The sequence below is a fragment of the Stigmatopora argus genome, chromosome 23 (genome assembly GCF_051989625.1).
Source record: "Stigmatopora argus isolate UIUO_Sarg chromosome 23, RoL_Sarg_1.0, whole genome shotgun sequence".
In the NCBI taxonomy this organism is placed as follows: Eukaryota; Metazoa; Chordata; class Actinopteri; order Syngnathiformes; family Syngnathidae; genus Stigmatopora; species Stigmatopora argus.
The window spans coordinates 6,040,215-6,059,801 of NC_135409.1; the positions used below are offsets into that span (position 1 = coordinate 6,040,215).

The 19,587-nt window shown below is 39.3% G+C and overlaps 1 protein-coding gene across 3 annotated transcripts in view; it reads left to right on the forward strand.

Annotated features, from left to right (window-relative positions):
- The first annotated feature begins 1,816 nt into the window (after positions 1–1,816).
- Positions 1,817–19,587, forward strand: part of cald1a (caldesmon 1a) — a 45,485-nt gene continuing 27,714 nt past the window's right edge. For 2 of the 3 annotated variants that reach the window (XR_013298305.1, XM_077593548.1), the window contains exon 1: positions 1,830–1,960. Coding sequence is in view for 2 of the 3 variants with exons in the window: in XM_077593548.1 (XP_077449674.1) it covers positions 1,940–1,960 (21 nt within the window). In the remaining variant the exon portion in view is untranslated. Of the gene's footprint in view, positions 1,961–19,587 lie in introns of all 3 variants that reach the window. The other variant, XM_077593546.1, reaches the window with a different exon arrangement.

Sequence of the window (19,587 nt, forward strand, 5' to 3'; positions counted from 1 at the left end):
CAGAAAGTTGGCACTCATGATTTACTTTCCTGGGCCACACAAAATGATGTGGCGGGCCAGATTCGGCCCCCGGGCCGCTACTTTGACACATGTGCGGTATGGGAACTGTTGCTCATTGTCAGGCTGGTTAGTAAATAGACAAATGTCAAATTGGTGTAAATGGGACATGATTTTAACTCAGTTTTTTAGATGAATCTGGAAGAAGCGCTCTTTAAACATTTTTCTGGCTCGACCCATTGGCAATGTTAACAAAGAATGGAATTTGTCTTTGCTTTTCTTGGATTTAGGAGTCTGAGGGATCCGTTCCGGTTCCCCAAACGTGTCCAAGAGTTCGGACTCGGTCAAGTGTGGCACGATGAAGCTTTTGATCTTGAGTGAGAGTAATGACTCTGTCATTTTACATCATGGTAATTATCCGTGGAAGTCAATGTCGTCAATGGGGGGAGTCAACCAATAAGGAAACCGACATTAACTCCCATTCTTATTGCATTTAAAGCTGACATTGTTTAAATGACTGACTTACATTCAAACTGAAAATTGATCCAAAAGAATGGTAAATGTTGTCCATGTGTTAGTCTTAAATACCAAGTTAGTGTTAACATGAACTTGTCTAAGCCATCCAATCATTTTCTGGCAAACTCGTGAGGTGAGGTATCAATTTAGCAAAAAAAACTTGACACAATAGAATAAAAATGTTTTTAATCATTTTTCAGTTTTGGAATTAAATTATTCTGAATGGTTCATCTACCTGACGTGGAAATGAGGGATCATCGTCTGCTAATAAAATTGAAAAAAAAAAAAACTTGTGCGCCCCCACATGGATTGCACCCTGGGCAGTCGCCCACTTTGCCCATAGCAAAATCCGGCCCTGCGCTCCGGATTACCCAGCCCTCTCGTCTTTGTTTCTCTTCCTTCTCATGCACGTCGGTTTTGGATTGTACCGCACACGCAATTACTTCTGCACATGCACACAATCAACTTGCCGCATTCATATTCCCCCTCACCCGCTTTATCTGAAATAGACACATTTAAAAAAGAGCGGGAGCAGCGCATATGGTGCTCATTTCTGCACCAATGGCTTAATGCTCTTAAGTTCAAGGCTTTGTTCAGCGCATCATCGTTTTTAATGGGAAGACAAAGCTGTGCTGTTGTTAATTTAGATGGAAGGAATAAAGGAACAGTGCTGCCATTGTTTCTGGCAAATTTGAGAAAAATGACTGACAGGTAACATGCAAACCTGCTTCGGAATTTCAAATGATGCATTCTGAAGGTAAAAAAATGGACCTGAGAGCTAAAGTATACATATTTTGCCACTTAACCTGTTAGAAATGATGCTAATTGTGTTTCATGTTAACATTAAGATAGCTATAATGTTTAAATAGATTGTTTTTCATTATCGTCAGGTAATAAACTTCAACATTAAACTTTGTCGTAGTGGATTTAAGTCCAAAAGGTTTTGAATAGCTATCAAATAAGATGTTAATGATCAGTTGTAGACTGGACTCAATTAAAACATCTTTAAAAAAGTACAAATTTTAGATAAGTGGCTGTGATGGTTGTCACAAAACATCATAATGATTAATGAATATTAACATTTCCTGTATTAAATGAATAAGTCAACTTATTTTTGACACCTTTGCGAATTTTGACAACCAACCTCTTTCTCCCCTATTCATACGATCGCGTGAATGACGTCACAAATCGTATCGATTGTGCGTGCTCTTGTCTATCAGAGCACGCGAATTTCAACATTCTTCATGTTTAATGTCTTAGGAAATAGAACAGAAAGTTTCACAAGTAATTTTGGCTTGTCTTTGTTGTGGTTGTAGAAGTGGGCGTGGCTTGAGTTGGACGTGTGTCAGTGGTACGCGGAACGGAGGAGCGACATCAGACTCGTCTCGTCTTCTCCTTCTCCTCCTTATACTCAACCTGAGAGATCATGTCCAGTTACGATCCACAGGTAAGACGGGGGGGAAAAGAAAGGATAAAAACGTCGGCTACTTAGCCGTTGACTTTTTTTTTCTTCTTCCAAACGTGTGCGCACATTTTTGCCTGAATGTGTTTGTCCCGTTAGCCGCTCCCTCCTTTGTGCGCTCGCAGACTTTTCATGAGCGTCGTAGAACTTTTCTGTCGTTCGCAATGTCTTTTTTTCACCGTCGATTTGAGCAAAAGTGTCTCTAGAAATGCAATTCAAGTGACCTGGCTCGTTCTTTTATTGCATATAAATCCGCGTGCTATTTATATTTTCCATCGAAACTACTCATACTGACCTCGAGTTGGCCTGCAATTGTTTGATCGCAGCTTTGTCACATACTAATATGTGTGAAATGTATGCATGGGTGGAAGGGGGTGCTGGAGTGGGGGTGGATTGGTGCCGTTTCTTTTTTTGATGGTTTTTAAGGGCACAAGCTGGAACTGATTGAAAATGAAAGTATATATCTGATGAGAGGGAGGAGCTAACGATCAGGCGTTCCCCAAATTTTCAGGCATGAGAGTATTACATCAAGTAAAGTGCACAAACAATTGTCATAATCTGTAGTTTTGCTCATTTTCAACGGAATCGGCGTAAAGGGGAGAACGGGGTTGGTTGTCACTATTTCTCCATCTGTCATCCGAACTCAATTTTCAGGTCATTGCATTGGAAAATTCATGTAGAGTCTTTAACCGAACGTTGTCATGTCCCTAAAATTCTATTTCATGGTTGTTGTTTTGTTATGCTATTACTACTAGCACATCATAGCATAAAAAAACAACAAGGAGGAAAGTCATTGATTGACTTATTTCCAGAAGTTTGAAGTTTCAAATTTGAAACAAAGATTTTATTTTGATTATTATTGACATGGACTGATATTTTTTTTCTATCGTGATAACAATTTTAGTCATATTGCCCAGCTCTAGCTACTATTATGATGTACACAACTGAGAGCTGCCACTGAAACGTCACTGTGCACAGTGACAATTATGCCCCGCCCCTTTTTTTTAAACTGGTACACCAGTTTTTGGCGAATGACTATACTAATAACGAACCACAAACTAGCTCGATAGAAACAAATTTTCTCGCCAGTCAAAGTATATTCATTTCTTATCTTTTTTTAATACTGATTTGACACCACACCAGTGTGACAAGCAGCCCCGTTCTCCCCAACGATATTTTACTAGATTGCAGTGACGGAGAACTTCATTGCATCATACTGACAGCTGTTTTTCATATTTGGCCACTCGAACCACAACAATAAATCCAATTCTCTCTCTGACAGCGCCTTGTCGTTAGAAACGGCGGATTTCCTCATTTAACTCTCAGCTTGTTTGCGCAGGTGTTGCTAAGGAAGTGCGCGGAGCTTAGCAATGTGGTTACAAAAAAAAACTAAAGGATCCTTGTGTCTTGTGTGCAATTTGGCTCAAAATTTTCAACTTACCTTCTTCCTACACTTGATTTTGTCAACTACTGTATTTTGCTGTTTAATATACATATTTTTTTTATAAATGGACTAAAAGAACTGGATTAAAAGCCCTGAATATTCAGTTTTTTATAGATCTAAAGCAATGTTTATTTTAGCTTTTTTTAAATATATTTTTAGATTTTACAAAATAATTTTTGAACTAAAAACACAGAAAAAATGGATTAAAAAATGACAATTATTGATTTAAAAGGGGGAAAATCAGGAAATGTAATGTACATCTATACTCTTCATTTTAATTTGATCCTAAAACAGAAAGTCGGCACTCATGATTTACTTTCCCGGGCCACTCAAAATGATGCGGCGGGCCAGATTTAGCCCCCGGGCCGCCACTTTGACACGTGTGTTACAAGAATATCGACATACGAGCTCAGTCCCGGAACGAATTAAGCTCGTATCTCGAGGTATCACAGTACTTACTGCTCATGCTAAAACTACTTAATGCTGAATAAAGTCTGACTTTAAATTTTAATGAACTTAAGCATCTATAATTATGCTCCCATGAACACCATACAAATCTTTCCGAAAAAGCTGAGTTGCCATTTAATATACCCGGGTATATTAAACGGCAAGCGCGAAAGAAAAATGCTGCCGAAACTTTTGGGACAATGCTTTTGCCAGTGATGGTCACTACGAAAGCTGGATGTTGTAGTTGTCAGTGTGCGGACACGATAAAATGTGGAGGTAATTGCATGGGCCGATAACAGGGCTTTGGCTGTGTTGGCGTTTTGGGCCGGCTGGGCGGGCAGGATGTAGGGAACATTGCCATGCATTTCCGGAGTCTGGACTCGCAATGTGTGGTTGAGGCCTCTTGTTACTGCCCTCCCTCCCTCCTTCCTTCCCACAAGCTCTCTCTCTCTCCCGGCTTCTTCCGTCTGATTGAAGCCAAAAAATACTAGATCAGGTGACCTCCTCCGCCTCATTAACGTCATCATCAACGTTCTTGCACACGTGCGACGCTTAAACCAGTCGGGTATCGAGTTCCAAAGAAGGAATCCATCATTTCTTACCACCGAGGAGCAACAGCTGCCAACTGAAGTGGAATAGGCTGGAAAATACATTTTTAATATGCAATATGTTCTTCTTCCCCAAATCTAGTTTCCGGGCAGCACGGCATGCTGACGTGTCAGCTTAACATACATTTTTCCTCGCAGCAGGTGCGAGGTTTTCTCATTATGTTTAATGTTTATGACACGCTTAAACATTTCGGGCTGAGATATATTATATTCGTAAAGTTTGAAGTCAATTTAATTCCACATTTGAAGTACAGTGGTACCTCGAGATACGAGATTAATTCGTTCTGGGACTGAGCTCGTATGTCGATATTCTCGTAACTCGAACCAACATTTCCCATTGAAATGAACTAAAAACAAATTAATTTGTTTCAACCCTCTGATAAAAACACCAAAAACAGGATATTGGATTGGGAAAAAATGTTTTATTTCTTCTAATCGCCATCTATTAACAAAGTAACACATAACTAGTGGTTTAATAGTAATAAAATGTGTTTAATAGAACTAAAATTAGATGGATTTCGCGGAGGGTAGAGAGGGGGGGACTTTTTGCACGGCAACACGCTCGTAACATAACATAAACTAATTTCAATGAACTTGGATTACGATGCAGATACCCTCAAAAATCAATTTAATCCAACCTAACACTAAACTTAATTCTAATTTTGTTTGACATTTTGATACCTTTCTTCTCCCGGATTGGCTCTTTTTGCCCCGCCTCCACACACTTTCAGTCAATATCGAGGGTTGTTTCAGTTTGTATTCCCTTCAAAATATTCCGAAAATGATGCACACAAATGTCCTCACAATAGGATAACGCACGACCACTTGCCAACGAGAAGTAATATATACTCCTCGTATTATAGCGATCGCTCCGCCATTCGCGCTAAGTGACGGAGAAAAAAAACACTGAAAAAAATGCAACGCCCAGTGCTCGTAGATATCTGTTATACACGAAAGAGATGCGGCAAAAAAGACATAAACAGCCTCTCATGTCTTGGCCACCTGGCTTTCTCGTATCTCAAAATTTGTCTCCTATCTAGAGATAATTATTTGCTCGAAATTTTACTCGCATCTCGAAATGCTCGTATGTCGAGGTACCACTGTAGTTTTAATGCGACGAAATGCTTGCTTTATTCTATATTATTGAGGTATCCTTTTTTTGATGAACACACTTCAAGTGAGGTTTGTGTATGTCATATCATAAGAAGCTCAAGGGGTCTGCAAGCAAGCCCAGAACCCCCCACCCCAACCACCATCCATTCCCCTACCGCAACGCTCCCTCTTCTTGTGAATTGGATAGCATGTAATTTGAATGCTTTGCATGGCGACCCACAGACAGATCTGGAAAAGGAAAAAGAAATCTTAACTCTTCACTGGACTGCAAGTAAAAGTGGTCAGATCGCTAGTGAAACATTAGACAGTGTTTCGCTCGCTCGTGGAAAATCCAGGGTAAGAGCTTTGCAGATGTTTGTGATCCACAAATCAATTTTTGGGACATTTTAAGAGTAGCCCCCCACCCTCATAGCAACCAACATAACTCCTCCATTGCCATGTCAATTCCCCCCCCCGAGTAATTGAGCGTTCCCGTTTGTTTTTTGGTCATTACGAGGCCGAACTGACATGGCGTGGATCCATTGGAGAACATCCAACTGTTTTTTTTTTACAAATGGATTAGTGCTGTCTCTTGGGTGCGCGAATGCTGACTCAATTTAGACTTGGCTGCCGTTAGCACAAAACGACGTGACTTTTCATTGAAACGTTCAGAACGAACTGTGACTTGTGTTGTTTATGACCGAGCCAATCACGTGGACTTACCCCGAACTTTAGTCATGCTCTGAGCATGCTGGCAAGATTGACCTTTGGTGACCTTGTTTTTTTTTTTTTCTGCCTTTAAAGTGCTATCACCTCGAGCCAGATTGCCTAATAAGCCGCATGGCATGCCGGCCGGAGTTGGTCATTGGCGAGTTGGCCCACCGTCGCTGCCAGTACAGTGGTACCTCGAGATACGAGCTTAATTCGTTCCGGGACTGAGCTCGTATGTCGATATTCGTTTTTCAAAGGGAAAACACTTTACTGCTTACCTTTTCGTGTGATTAATTGATTGGGCGATAGTGAGGTCAATCTTTGTGACGTCATCCCGCAATGATGCACTTTTATTCCCGACAGCAGCTTATTGGGAGACGAGTATAGTGTTTTTATGGCAACATTTCGCCCCTGGGCTTCTTCTCATCTGATAAAACAAGCACAGGAAATGTCTCTGTTTGCTGATTGGCCTTGTGCTTTCCTTTTGCGTCCTCCCAGTGGGACCGCAGACGTGCTTTGCTGTACTCTGTGGAAGCAACAAGCTTTTCCTCCATTGCATTAGCATTGCGAAATTCAAATTCGTCTTTGGCCTTTTAAAGATTGTTTTTTTTATGGAAATATTTTTCAAAATTAAATCAACAGATTATTTTTGAGTTTTTTCAAAGAAATCATCATAAACTCAATTTAATATTCTTTTGTTTTGAAAAATGTTAAAAATACAATATGAAAAAATACATTTTCCCTTTTTGTTTTTATTTTTTGTAATGTTCTGAATTATTTCCAATCCCAACCCCTAAAAAATGAATGACTATAAATTAAGCAGATTTATTTATTTCTTTTTTTGAATAATAATGAAATGTAATTGAATATTTGCTGTTAAAAAGAAGGTTTTAGACTATTTTTAGTTCAGTATCCCTAAACAATTCATTGACTATCAAAACACAATTATTTTTTTCAAATCAAAAGCCTTTATTGTCATCATACATTAAATTGCTAGTGCTGTCCCACAAAATGCGTTTTCCCAGTTAAAAAAAACATAAATAAGTAATATAAAAGTATAAAAAGTCACATCCTGGCAAGGTAAATTCTAGAATATTGCACAATCTAAAATATTGCACATTGTTAGTTTTGTTGATTACGTGATTATTATTACCTCAATCACTCCGCAGGATTCGAAGCTGAATTTGTCCAATCAAAAAAAAAGATTTTAGACCCAAATATTGTGTTGATGGTGGTAAATCTAACTGGTGTGTGTAAACTCGTGATCAGTGAGGTCATGTGTTTACACAGTGAGCAAGGTTAACCACTCTGCCGCAGGGGTTAGGGACAGACAGGCCGGCGTGTGGGTCACTAATAGGCTTGCTGGATTTATGCTGGTGGCTTATAGAGGTTATGTGTGTGCGCCCGTCTGCGTTTCCTTGGCAAGAATGAACGACATGTTGGACAACCGCCATATTGTGTGCGATTTCTCCAATGACATCATACTCATAAAAACAATCACCTTGTCCTTAAATGGGTATGCACATGAGGCAGACTTTGAAATCGGCTTGTGTTCCTTGGAAAGACTTCAAAACTAAGTGCGTTTCGGGGGTTGTATTTCGCCCTCTGCCTTCGTTTAACCAATCTAAACAAAGGTGACGCTATCGTGATGGATTTACAAACATGATCATATTTTCGTTGACACTCGGGAGGAGTCCATTACTGCAATTAGGATGGTAAAATGGTCTTTTGGTGTTGCTTTTGTTGGGTCATTGCCCAGCCACGAGAATTGCCGTCCTTTGTTATCCCGGAAGAGATTTGGTATAAACCAAGGCATCGTCTAAAACTGAAGTATAACGACTTGAGTGGGACGACTGTGTAAATTTCAGCTCAGCCCAAGTATGAATATATACTGTAGGTACTTGTTATTCCAAAGAGTTCTTAGCAAGCCAGCAAGCATATTGAGGACATTCCTATTATTAGACTAGCGCATACCTGGAATGTGAATAGGCTTAGGTAGAAATCGTCTGTGCTATACTGACTCGCTATACAGTGGTACCTCGAGATACGAGCTTAATTCGTTCCGGGACTGAGCTCGTATGTCGATATTCTCGTAACCCGAACGAACGTTGCCCATTGAAATGAACTAAAAACAAATTCATTCGTTCCAACCCTCTGAAAAAAACACCAAAAACAGAATGTTGGATTGAATTTTTTTTTTTTATTTGTTCTAATTCGCCATCTATTAACAAAGTAACACATAAATAGTGGTTTAATATTACTGAAATGTGCTTAATAGTACTAAAATTATACAGATTTCGAAGGGGGGAGAGGGAGGGGGCTTTTTGCATGGCAACACGCTCGTAAAATAACGAACAAATTTAAATGAACTTGGATTACGATGCAGACACACTCAAAAATAAGTTTAATCTAACCTTACACTAAACTTAATTCTAATTTTGTATTTAAGTTTGATACCTTTCTTCTCCCGGGTTGGCTCTTTTTGCCCCGCCTCCACCCTGACTTTCACTATTGATGGGCTGTTTCAGTTTGTATTCCCTTCAAAATATTCCCAAAATGATGCACACAAATGTCCTCACAATAGGATAACGCACGACCACTTGCCAACAAGAAGTAATATATACTCCTCGTATTAGCGATCGCTCCGCCATTTGCGCTGAGTGACGGGAAAAAAACACAGAAAAAAATTCAACGCTCCGCCCAGTGCTTGTAGATATGTTATACACGAAAGAGATGCGGCAAAAAAGACTAAAAGCTAAAATCATAAACAGCCTCTCATGTCTTGGACACCTGGCTTTCTCGTATCTCGAAATTTGTCTCGTATCTAGAGATAATCATTTGCTTGAAATTTTACCCGTATCTCGAAATGCTCGTATGCCGGGGTGCTCGTATGTCGAGGTACCACTGTAGATTAGACAACGTTTTTTGCCTTCTGGCCGACAGGGACCCTCTCGGACGTATGGTGGTTCACGGGGGTGGATCTGCAGTCAGGAGTAGCGGTAATTGTGCATAAAAGAGCACGTTTATAGAGTGTAGTCTTTTGTGGCTCCTAATCAGAGGCACCTTCGCAGAGATTTGCATACGAGCCTTAGGGAATCGCTCAGGAATGCTTCACTGACGAGTCCGGCGACAGAGACGCTTTCACTGTTGTTGCCATGACTTTCCACTTCACGTTTCACTGCCCAGTGGAGACCAGGTGGAAGGGGGGTCGGTCGGTGAGTGATTAAGACTGAAGATCAAACGCTAAGCCCAGGGTGTCAGACTCGGGTTGGTTCGCGGGCCGCTTTAACATCAACTTGATTTCACATGGGCCGGACCATTTTAGATATAATATTTAGATTTTTTTTTTTTTATAAATGGATTAAAAGCCCTGAATATTCAGTTTTTTATAGATCTAAAACAATGTTTATTTTAGCCTTTTTTATATATTTTTAGATTTTACAAAATGATTTTTGAACTAAAAACACAGAAAAAATGGATTAAAAATTACAATTATTGATTTAAAAAGGGGAAAATCAGGAAATTTAACATACATCTATACTCTTCATTTTAATTTGATCCTAAAACAGAAAGTCGGCATTCATGATTTACTTTCCCGGGCCACACAAAATGATGCGGCGGGCCAGATTTGGCCCCCGGGCCGGACCATTTTAGATATAATATTTAGATTTTTTTTTTTTTATAAATGGATTAAAAGCCCTGAATATTCAGTTTTTTATAGATCTAAAACAATGTTTATTTTAGCCTTTTTTATATATTTTTAGATTTTACAAAATGATTTTTGAACTAAAAACACAGAAAAAATGGATTAAAAATTACAATTATTGATTTAAAAAGGGGAAAATCAGGAAATTTAACATACATCTATACTCTTCATTTTAATTTGATCCTAAAACAGAAAGTCGGCACTCATGATTTACTTTCCCGGGCCACACAAAATGATGCGGCGGGCCAGATTTGGCCCCCGGGCCGGACCATTTTAGATATAATATTTAGATTTTTTTTTTTTTATATAAATGGATTAAAAGCCCTGAATATTCAGTTTTTTATAGATCTAAAACAATGTTTATTTTAGCCTTTTTTATATATTTTTAGATTTTACAAAATGATTTTTGAACTAAAAACACAGAAAAAATGGATTAAAAATTACAATTATTGATTTAAAAAGGGGAAAATCAGGAAATTTAACATACATCTATACTCTTCATTTTAATTTGATCCTAAAACAGAAAGTCGGCATTCATGATTTACTTTCCCGGGCCACACAAAATGATGCGGCGGGCCAGATTTGGCCCCCGGGCCGCCACTTTGACACATGTGCGGCTAAGCCATTCGTCCATCAACACCCCGGACAAATGGAAGAGTCTGTTCTGGCTTGGTGAGCAGGTCCTGAGACCCAAATTTCGGATATTCCGACTGGAATATCATGTACAGACAGGATCTTGCGCTGCTTTTGGGGGAGATTAATTTCCCCGTCTGTTGGGTGATTTGTAATTTTGTCTCTGCATTCTCTTCGAGTATCTGGCAAGGGCGCAGGGAGAAGAGAAATACGGCTTTGGAAAACCATTTTAATTACAGCGTTCTGCAAAGGCAGAGGTTGGCACGGCAGATCTCTTTACCTCATCAGGACCCTGCCAGTGGTGATTGGAAGAAACACTCAGTCAGGTTTTATTGAATAACCCCCGCCCTAGACCGGAGGGGCTTTACTGTAATAGAGCAGCTGTATAGCCACTGAGGTGACAGCCAAATGGTACTTATTAAACGAAGGCCTGATTCATACGATGTGTGGCGCTGTAGTTTAACCTTCTCGGTGGCTTATGCTTTAGCTTTAATGCTTCTCTCGTATTTTCAACAAGCAATTGGTGAGATGTGCCTAAGGATGAGTTATGGAAATGGCAAAAAACAACACTGGCCTTGTCGCGGAAGCGGAGATGCATCAACAGCGCGCCCTTTGGGAAAAGCGGCTGAAAAGGATCACTCGGTACACGTTAAGCAGGACTTCTTACGGGACGCCGGCGGGGATTAATTAGCGACTACATTTAGACTGACGGCTACTTCTCTTCAGATTAGAGATGTCACGTGTCACGGAAGGGAGATAGAAAGTATATGAGGGGTCACCCTTTCATTGCCCTTCAATAACCTAAAACATTTGGTATTACTTCTGCGTTATAGCTTGTGCTAGTAGCTGAAGGTGTCGCTGGGAAATTCACGGACCGCCACTGCGTAATAATGACCAGTTGTGTCCACCGGCCAAGGTAAAATGGGCTTTAAATAAAAGTCAATCCCCCAATTCTCCGTCCATACAAATACAAGGCCTTCACCTGTAGCTTGAGAGGAATAGATATGTGTTTAAAAAGGCGCTACATTGACCCAGGTGGCAGTTTAGATGCTAGAAATGGGCAACCCCCCTGTGGATAGTGCACTTTTCGATTTCTTCCCATTTAGCTTTGCTGCTTTCTGAAGCAAATCTCATTTCCAATTCTGCCATCAGCTAAAAAAGAGCCGGCGACAACCTCGGCGGAGCGAACCTCCCAAGAGCGCCGCTCAATTATTTACAATTTCATGGCTGCCTGAGATATGTGTTATTCCAATAAATTTAGGAATTAGTAGGCTTAAATACCACACATATATTAACCTCTAAAGCTGAATTTTATCCTCCATTTAATGGTAAATACCACATCTTGCTAATGGAATTCCAAGATGATTGGGCATCCCATGCTCTTAATAGGCTGTAGTCTAAAATTAGCGCTGAAAAATCTTAGCGAAGACAGATTTTGCGGTGAAGTCAATGAACTCTGTGGACTCACAGTTATCAGAGAGTCCAGTAAAAGACAGACTTTGTTACTGCTCATGGAATGTCATCCTGGTAGGGCAGATATGAGGGTCTCCAGTTCTTGCACCGGTGGTCGCTTTGTCCCCGAAACTGTCCGGAACAATGAGCACACACCTGCGGTATAGGGTGACATCGACAAATAAAGAAACTTGACACAGAAGAATGATTAACATTGACCGCTTTTAGCATTGGCCAGCTGCCATCTTAATAAAAAAACACACACAAAAGATGCTGTGGAGATAATGAAGCTTCGCCCCCAAAAAGATTTTCAGCAAGGACTTGAATGGAATGTGTTTTCCGGATAAAGTCTTGAAAAAAAGGAATGTAATTTTTCAACAAATGTGTCAATTTTGCTTCACGCCGTCAACCGAGACCCGGAATTTGTCTGCTGATTTGTGCAATATTGCCATTAAAAGCCACATTTTGCTATTAAAGTTCACACATTGCACTTCAATGTCGTTCAGAAACTTATCGGCCGATTCCATTCGTTTGGGGCTGGGCTGTTTTCAACAGATAGTGTGTATTGTGCTATGACGGGGAAAAGATGGAAAAGGAACACATCACGAGACAGGATGCAAACGAGGGATGTTGTGGGGAAGATGTTATTTAATTCGGCGTTGGTGCGTGTGTAAATATTTTCAAAAACTCATATTTTGGGGCATATCTCAGTTTTTCTTATCCTCATGCCTCGTGTTACTCGTGACAACACTAAATTAATGTTTGTTAGTTGGGCGCTAATTTCTTTGTGATACTTTTTAATGATATGCCACTGGGCAATTTTGAACAAAAGAAATGGTTGATGATAAAATAACCATAATAGTATCCCCTCAGTCGTGATGATCTAAGTCACAAATATAATTTGATTGATATTTTCTTTGTTCTCCAATTTGGATTCTTTTTAACTTGTTTTTGTTGTTGTTGTAGTTTTTTTCTTTGATTTGTTTTTTTTACCTACCATTTGTTCTCCAATTTGGGTTATTTGTTACTTTTTTTTTTTTTCTTTGATTTTGTTTTTTACCCACAATTTGTTCTCCAATTTGGATAATTTTTAACTTGTTTTTTTTCTTACCATTTGTTCTCCAATTTGGATTCTTTTTAACTTGTTTTTGTTATTGTTGTAGTTTTTTTCTTTGATTTGTTTTTTTACCTACCATTTGTTCTCCAATTTGGGTTATTTTTAACTAGTTTTTTCTTAGAATTTTGTTTTAAAAACAATTTGTTCTCCAATTTGGATAATTTTTACCTTGTTTTTTTTGTCTTACCATTTGTTCTCCGATTTGGATTATTTTTAACTAGTTTTTTTTTTCTTCTTTGATTTTTTTTTTACCTACCATTTGTTCTCCAATTTGGGTTATTTTTAACTTGTTTTTTTTTTTCTTTGATTTTGTTTTTACCTACCATTTGTTCTCCAATTTGGATTATTTTTTTATTCATTTTTTTCTTCTTCCTTTTTTTACCTACCATTTGTTCTCCAATTTGGATTATTTTTAACTAGTTGTTTTTTTTTGTTTTTTTTTATTATATTAGCATTATCAGGTCAGTTCTCTCGTGGGAAACCCTCCAATCTCTCAGCCTCAACCCAAGCAAATTCCAAACAGCGTCATGGGATCACGCATTACATCCAGTGTGACTAATAGACCCTCTCGGTCCAGTCGTCTTCCACGCCGCACCCCCCAAGCCTCTTCCCCAAACCGCCCCTTAATCCCCTCCTATCTCTCCCAAGGAATGCAGCACCTTATTTTGAAAAATACCTTGTCACGTAATACCCTTGAAAAGCAGCCTTTCAGCACAAAAAGAAAATGGCATTCCGCTGTGTGATTTAACGACGTGCGCGCAAACAAGACAATCGAGATGATTGATCACCTTTTGGTGAGATTTCAACAAATATGTCCCCTGTGCAAATGAGCGCTACATTGATGGTCGGAGAAGCTCAATTTTTCCAGCACGTCTTCAAATGCTATTAGCCATCTTTGTGACTTGCAGTGGCGGTCCGTGCATTTTCTCGTAGCGCCTTCAACAAATCAATCCAACCCTCAAAAACTATTTTTATGGCTATAAAACCTCTATAGCTGCGACACATAAAAAATAATCAATAAATCAATGCACAAAAATGGGGTTAAATCCACTTCCTAGCAGCATTTAATGATTAAATACACATACTGGAGCTTTTCAGACATTACAACCGGGCCAGGGGGGTGATTTCCCCGGGAAGACAGCGATGGACGTCAATGGCGAAACTGCAAAAATTGCACTAAAATGGGGTAAAATCCACTTCCTAGCAGCATTTAGTGATTAAATACAAACACTGGAGCTTTTCAGATATCAGAACCGGGCCCACAATTGAAATATTATTTCGGAATATAGCCATATTTTACTCACCAAAAATCCTTTTTAACTGTACACAATATCCATCCTCCTTTCTTTCTTCCTTCTTTTATATCGCCATCGAAGCTAATGCTGAAAGTCGAGCCTGTCCTGTTGTATTTCTGGCATAGTCCGTCTTAAAAATGGCTTTAAATCAACACAACAATATATTCGATGTGCAGTTCGCTGCAAATACAGTTTGGTAGCTCTGGCTATTCACTAGCCAATCATAGTTGGTGAAAGCGATGACGTATCCCTACGCCTGCGACAAGGCCTTGGTGTCACCAAATCGAATTCTGATTGGTTAAAGCAACAGTCTTATCGACGCTTGTTTAATGCAGCAGAGCCCGCAGAACTGATTGTGAAGGCCTTGAGGCAGATTTCTGACCCTGGCAACAAATAATGGCTGAAATGTGATTGGTTAAATGCTTCAATATGAAAACACACATCTGTAAGCAGTGCAACCAGGGGGAAAAGCAATGAAAGGAAGCTAACAGACCATTTGGAATTATTTAATAAGTATTGATGGACAAAATAAAATATATGATTCAGATATTTCTTAGGCCAGCAGAGAAGGCCTTGAAGGCCCTGACAGCTTGCCACTGGTGACTTGTATTCATTTGAGTTGCCTGGTTGTGAGACCAAAACACAGCGACTGCGTTCCATTTGCATTTCATCTTTTTCCATTGGATTCTACTTTATAGCGTCGTCGGCTGGATAAATTCCATCGTCCATTGGCAGTAGTAGCGCCGGGTTTAAAACCGACCATATATCAGTGCCTGGTTACACCGGCATCCGTGGCCCACTCACTAGTAGCAGATTAATGTCCCGTTGAGGAGACGCAGACTCCTGGCAGAGTCTCATTTATTCTGACACAAGGCAGGTGTCAAAAGGAAGCCAGCGAAAAGCCACAGAAGGGTTGAAGTTTTTCTTTTTTTTTTCACCGCTGACAGCAGTTTCGTTTTAATGTCGCCGCATTAAGAAGAGCTTCTTTTTGAGTGGCGTTACTTATTTACGATGCTGTTTACGAGAGTTTTATAGGTGCCACGTCGACACCCCGAGGAGCTTGTTGATGTCGTTATATTTTTGTCATTGGATTGGATAACTTTATTCATCCCGTATTTGGGAAATTTCGTTGTCACAAGAGCAAGAGGGTGAGGATGCAGATATAGGAAAGGCATTTGAGACATAAATAGATAGGTAATAAGTAAGTTAATAAATAAATAAATACATGAATAAATATATAAATAAATAAGCTGATATATATATATATGAATATATATATATATATATATATATATATATATGTATGTATATATATATATAAATATATATATGTATATATGTACATATACATATATACATATACACATGTGTACATACACATATAAATATACATACATACACATACATATATATAAGCGCATATATACATACATACACATACATATACATACATATATAAGCACATACATACACACATATATATATATAAGCACATATATACATGCATACATACACATACATATATATAAGCGCATATATACATACATACACATACATATACATACATATATAAGCACATACATACACACATATATATATAAGCACATATATACATGCATACATACACATGCATATATATAAGCACATATATACACACATACATACACACATATATATAAGCACATATATACATACATACACATACATATATATATAAGCACATATACATACATACACATACATATATATATAAGCACATATATACATACATACACATACATATATATAAGCACATATATACATACATACACATAGATGTAAATGCATGCATACGGTAGGTCTTAACACTCAGCCATTTGTTTTGTTAAAAAACGCTTTGGTTTTACCAAGAAACCAACATCAGGATGATGTGCTTTTTTCATTCAGCATATCGACGCTGCTGCTGGGTTTGGAAGGAATTTGGATGAGGTGTCATTACTAGCGCTATTAGCTACGATTTTTCTAGGAATCAATGACTTCAATTTATCGACAGCTGCAGCCGTGAATATGTTATCGATCATCATACTTTCAGGAGCTATAGCGGAGGTGTCCAACTCATTTTGGTTGGCGAGCCACATTCATGGCAACTCTGGATCTCATGTGGGCGGGACCAGTTAGGTTTTGTTGACGGCGCTAGACGTCCAATCCATTTGGACTGGGAGTGAATGAATGAACGCCCCAATCAAAAATGGACGGCTAACGCCGTCAATGAACCTGAAAGATGAGCATCCATTGCCAGTTTAAGTGAATTGGACCTCCATTGTTGTCAATGACAGGTATTTAGTCACTTTTGTGCCACTTTGTCATTTTAGGGTACTTGCAGGTCAGTTGCCGTTCATTTTGGATCATTTTTAATTGATTTTGGGGGATTTGCCAAGCTACTTTAACGCTGCGCGTTGGTGGCTTCTTGCTGATTTAGCATTTTAGATTCCTTGTAAACTCATTGGCTCCCATTGACAGCAGGGGGACCAAAAAACGAAAATGACGGTAGATAAAAAATGGATTAAAGTGCAATGGTCTGGAACTCAAAAAGTTCTAGTTTTACAGCGCCCGTGTCGGAATAAAATAAAAGCATTTGTTTCTGTATGAATGAGCCACAGGGTTAGACAGTCAGACAGATCACCCCCGCGGGCCGTGTGTTTGACAACATTGCGCTCCAAGATTTGGAATTGAATTTGATTTTGTAGCATAAAATGATGAGAAAATCAAGCAAAATCCAGCGACTCACCAATACATGTCCTGGTTAAATTCCAACATAAATCCTCCATCATGCCCGGGCCACATTGTGACATCATGACACCCAGATGACACCTAACAGTTGATTACCTCGCCATTGTTATGTTTCAAAGACGATGTTGTCAGAGGGAGGTGACCACTGAGTTTAGATTGTCACAGAGTGTCATCAGCGGGTTGCAACAGAGACACAGAGAAATTGGGGGAGTCGCTGAAATTTGGAAGGAACATTTTTCACGGGAATCATGCTTTTCGACTTAATAATAGCAATGAAAAGCTGAACATTTGGACGTAAATTCCCTTTTTTTAGGTTCATCCAGCAGATTCCGCCTGAGTGCTGAATACCCCAAGCTTGTTGTGAGTGTTTAGTCCATTTTGCATGAAATAATCGCATCAGATAAATACAAGCGACAGTTTTAAATGAGAAGATTTTCAGCCGGCGATGTACCTTGATAATTTTGCCATGCAAAAACATACCTGGCAACCTCGGCTAATTGCTCCCCTTATTAATGATTGCTATTCCCCTTATTTAGCGATTTAAAAAAAAAACATACAAAGCCAACGCGGCACATATTTACTCACATAGGGCGCACTTAAAAGTCTAAAATTTTAGCCAAAGTGGACAGGTTGCCAGATCAGTATGCACTAAATTCAAGATTTTGTAGATTGACTGTCTGGGTACATTGCTTGCTGACGCGCTATATTTTTATAGTGAAAAGGCGGAAGTGACGCATATCATGCTTAAAGCATGACAGTAAAAATGTATTTGTGGTGTATTAGCAGTCCGCGATGACGTTTTCGAATGCTACCAGTGACCGAGACAATCCGGATTAGATCCGAAATGGGTAAAACAAGATCGGTTTTACAAAAAAATTACGTACGTAAATCCCGTAGACGGCGTACACAATTTGAAATGATCAAAAAACGTCTCAAACACGGGGAAAACGTATAAGTTGACAGTTATGCAAAAACGCCAGAATGTTAATGTAGTCTCGCCAGGTGCTCTTGCGCGGAATGCGGCAACCAAAGAGCAAGGCTGAGATGCAGATGAAATGTCTGCGTGGTGAAATTGTCAGTCATCGTCGTAGAGTCCAGCAACGCAATCAGTCACGCAGTATTTCCGCTACGTCGCGAGTCTGAGAGCGCCGCTATCGCGCTACGCACACAGCAAATATTTTCCCTTTTTTTTCGTCCTTCGCCTTGTTTGCTTACGGGAAAGGCAGCATTTTTTCCCTTCCATATTTGGGCATATGGACCAGCAGCGAGCGGTCGTCTTTTGATGCGCTACAAAAGTTTGCCAGGGGATTTTGAGCAAGTCCAAATCCGACGATTTATATGAGAAGTCGAGACGCATGCTGTAATGCAAATGTCCTTCTTTTAAAGAGACGAGTTTAAAAGCCAATCTGCTCTTTTTTGGACTGTGCTCTAATTTGGGGGATTGGATTAGCAGTTGACCTTTGAGATTTATCGTCCTGGCTGCTTCACCGTAGCGCTTCATTGTGAAATGGTGCAGCTGGAATTAATTCGTTTTTTTTTTTTAAAGGGACCAAATATTTGCATTTGTTCCATTTGAGGGCCGCGTGATGGGAGATGATGGATACGCTGTGTTGGCGCACTGTTTTCACTGCACTGCACTTTCACATATAAATATTTTTTCTGTGTTTTTAGTTAAAAAATCATGTAAAATGTAAAATCTAAAAATATATTTTAAAAAAGCGAAAATAAACATTGTTTTAGATCTATAAAAAATGGAATATTCAGGGTTTTTAATCCAGTTATTTTAATCCATTTATTTAAAAAAATCTAAATATATCTAAAATGGTCCGGCCCACATGAAATCGAGTTGATGTTAACGTGGCCCGCGAACCAACCCGAGTCTGACACCCTTGATTTGTACTGTATATACTGTATTTTCTGGATTATAATTCACATTTTTAGTCCTAGTTTGGCCTCATCTGCGATTTATAGTCCAGAAAATACGGTCCTTTGTGTATACGCTCTGCTGTTTCGATGGGATTTAATTGCCACTTTGATTTTTGAAACGTAATATTTCGCCTGGCCGATTCAGAGATGACGCGTGCGCTCTGTTAATCCCTTGGCGCATCCCACAATGCATTCTAGATATTCCATTGAGAATTTCACCCGTCTTTGTCGGTGTGTGTGGGTGTGGGTGTGTGTATGTTTGTGTGTGTGTGATTCATTTCCACACAGACTGGCCTTATAGAATGTGAAACATAGTCTGGGAATGCAGGAACCTCATTTTCCTCACCCAATGGAAACTTTACATCTCCCCAACTTTCACGTTTTCCCTCCATTCTGCCGGGGTAGTCGAGAG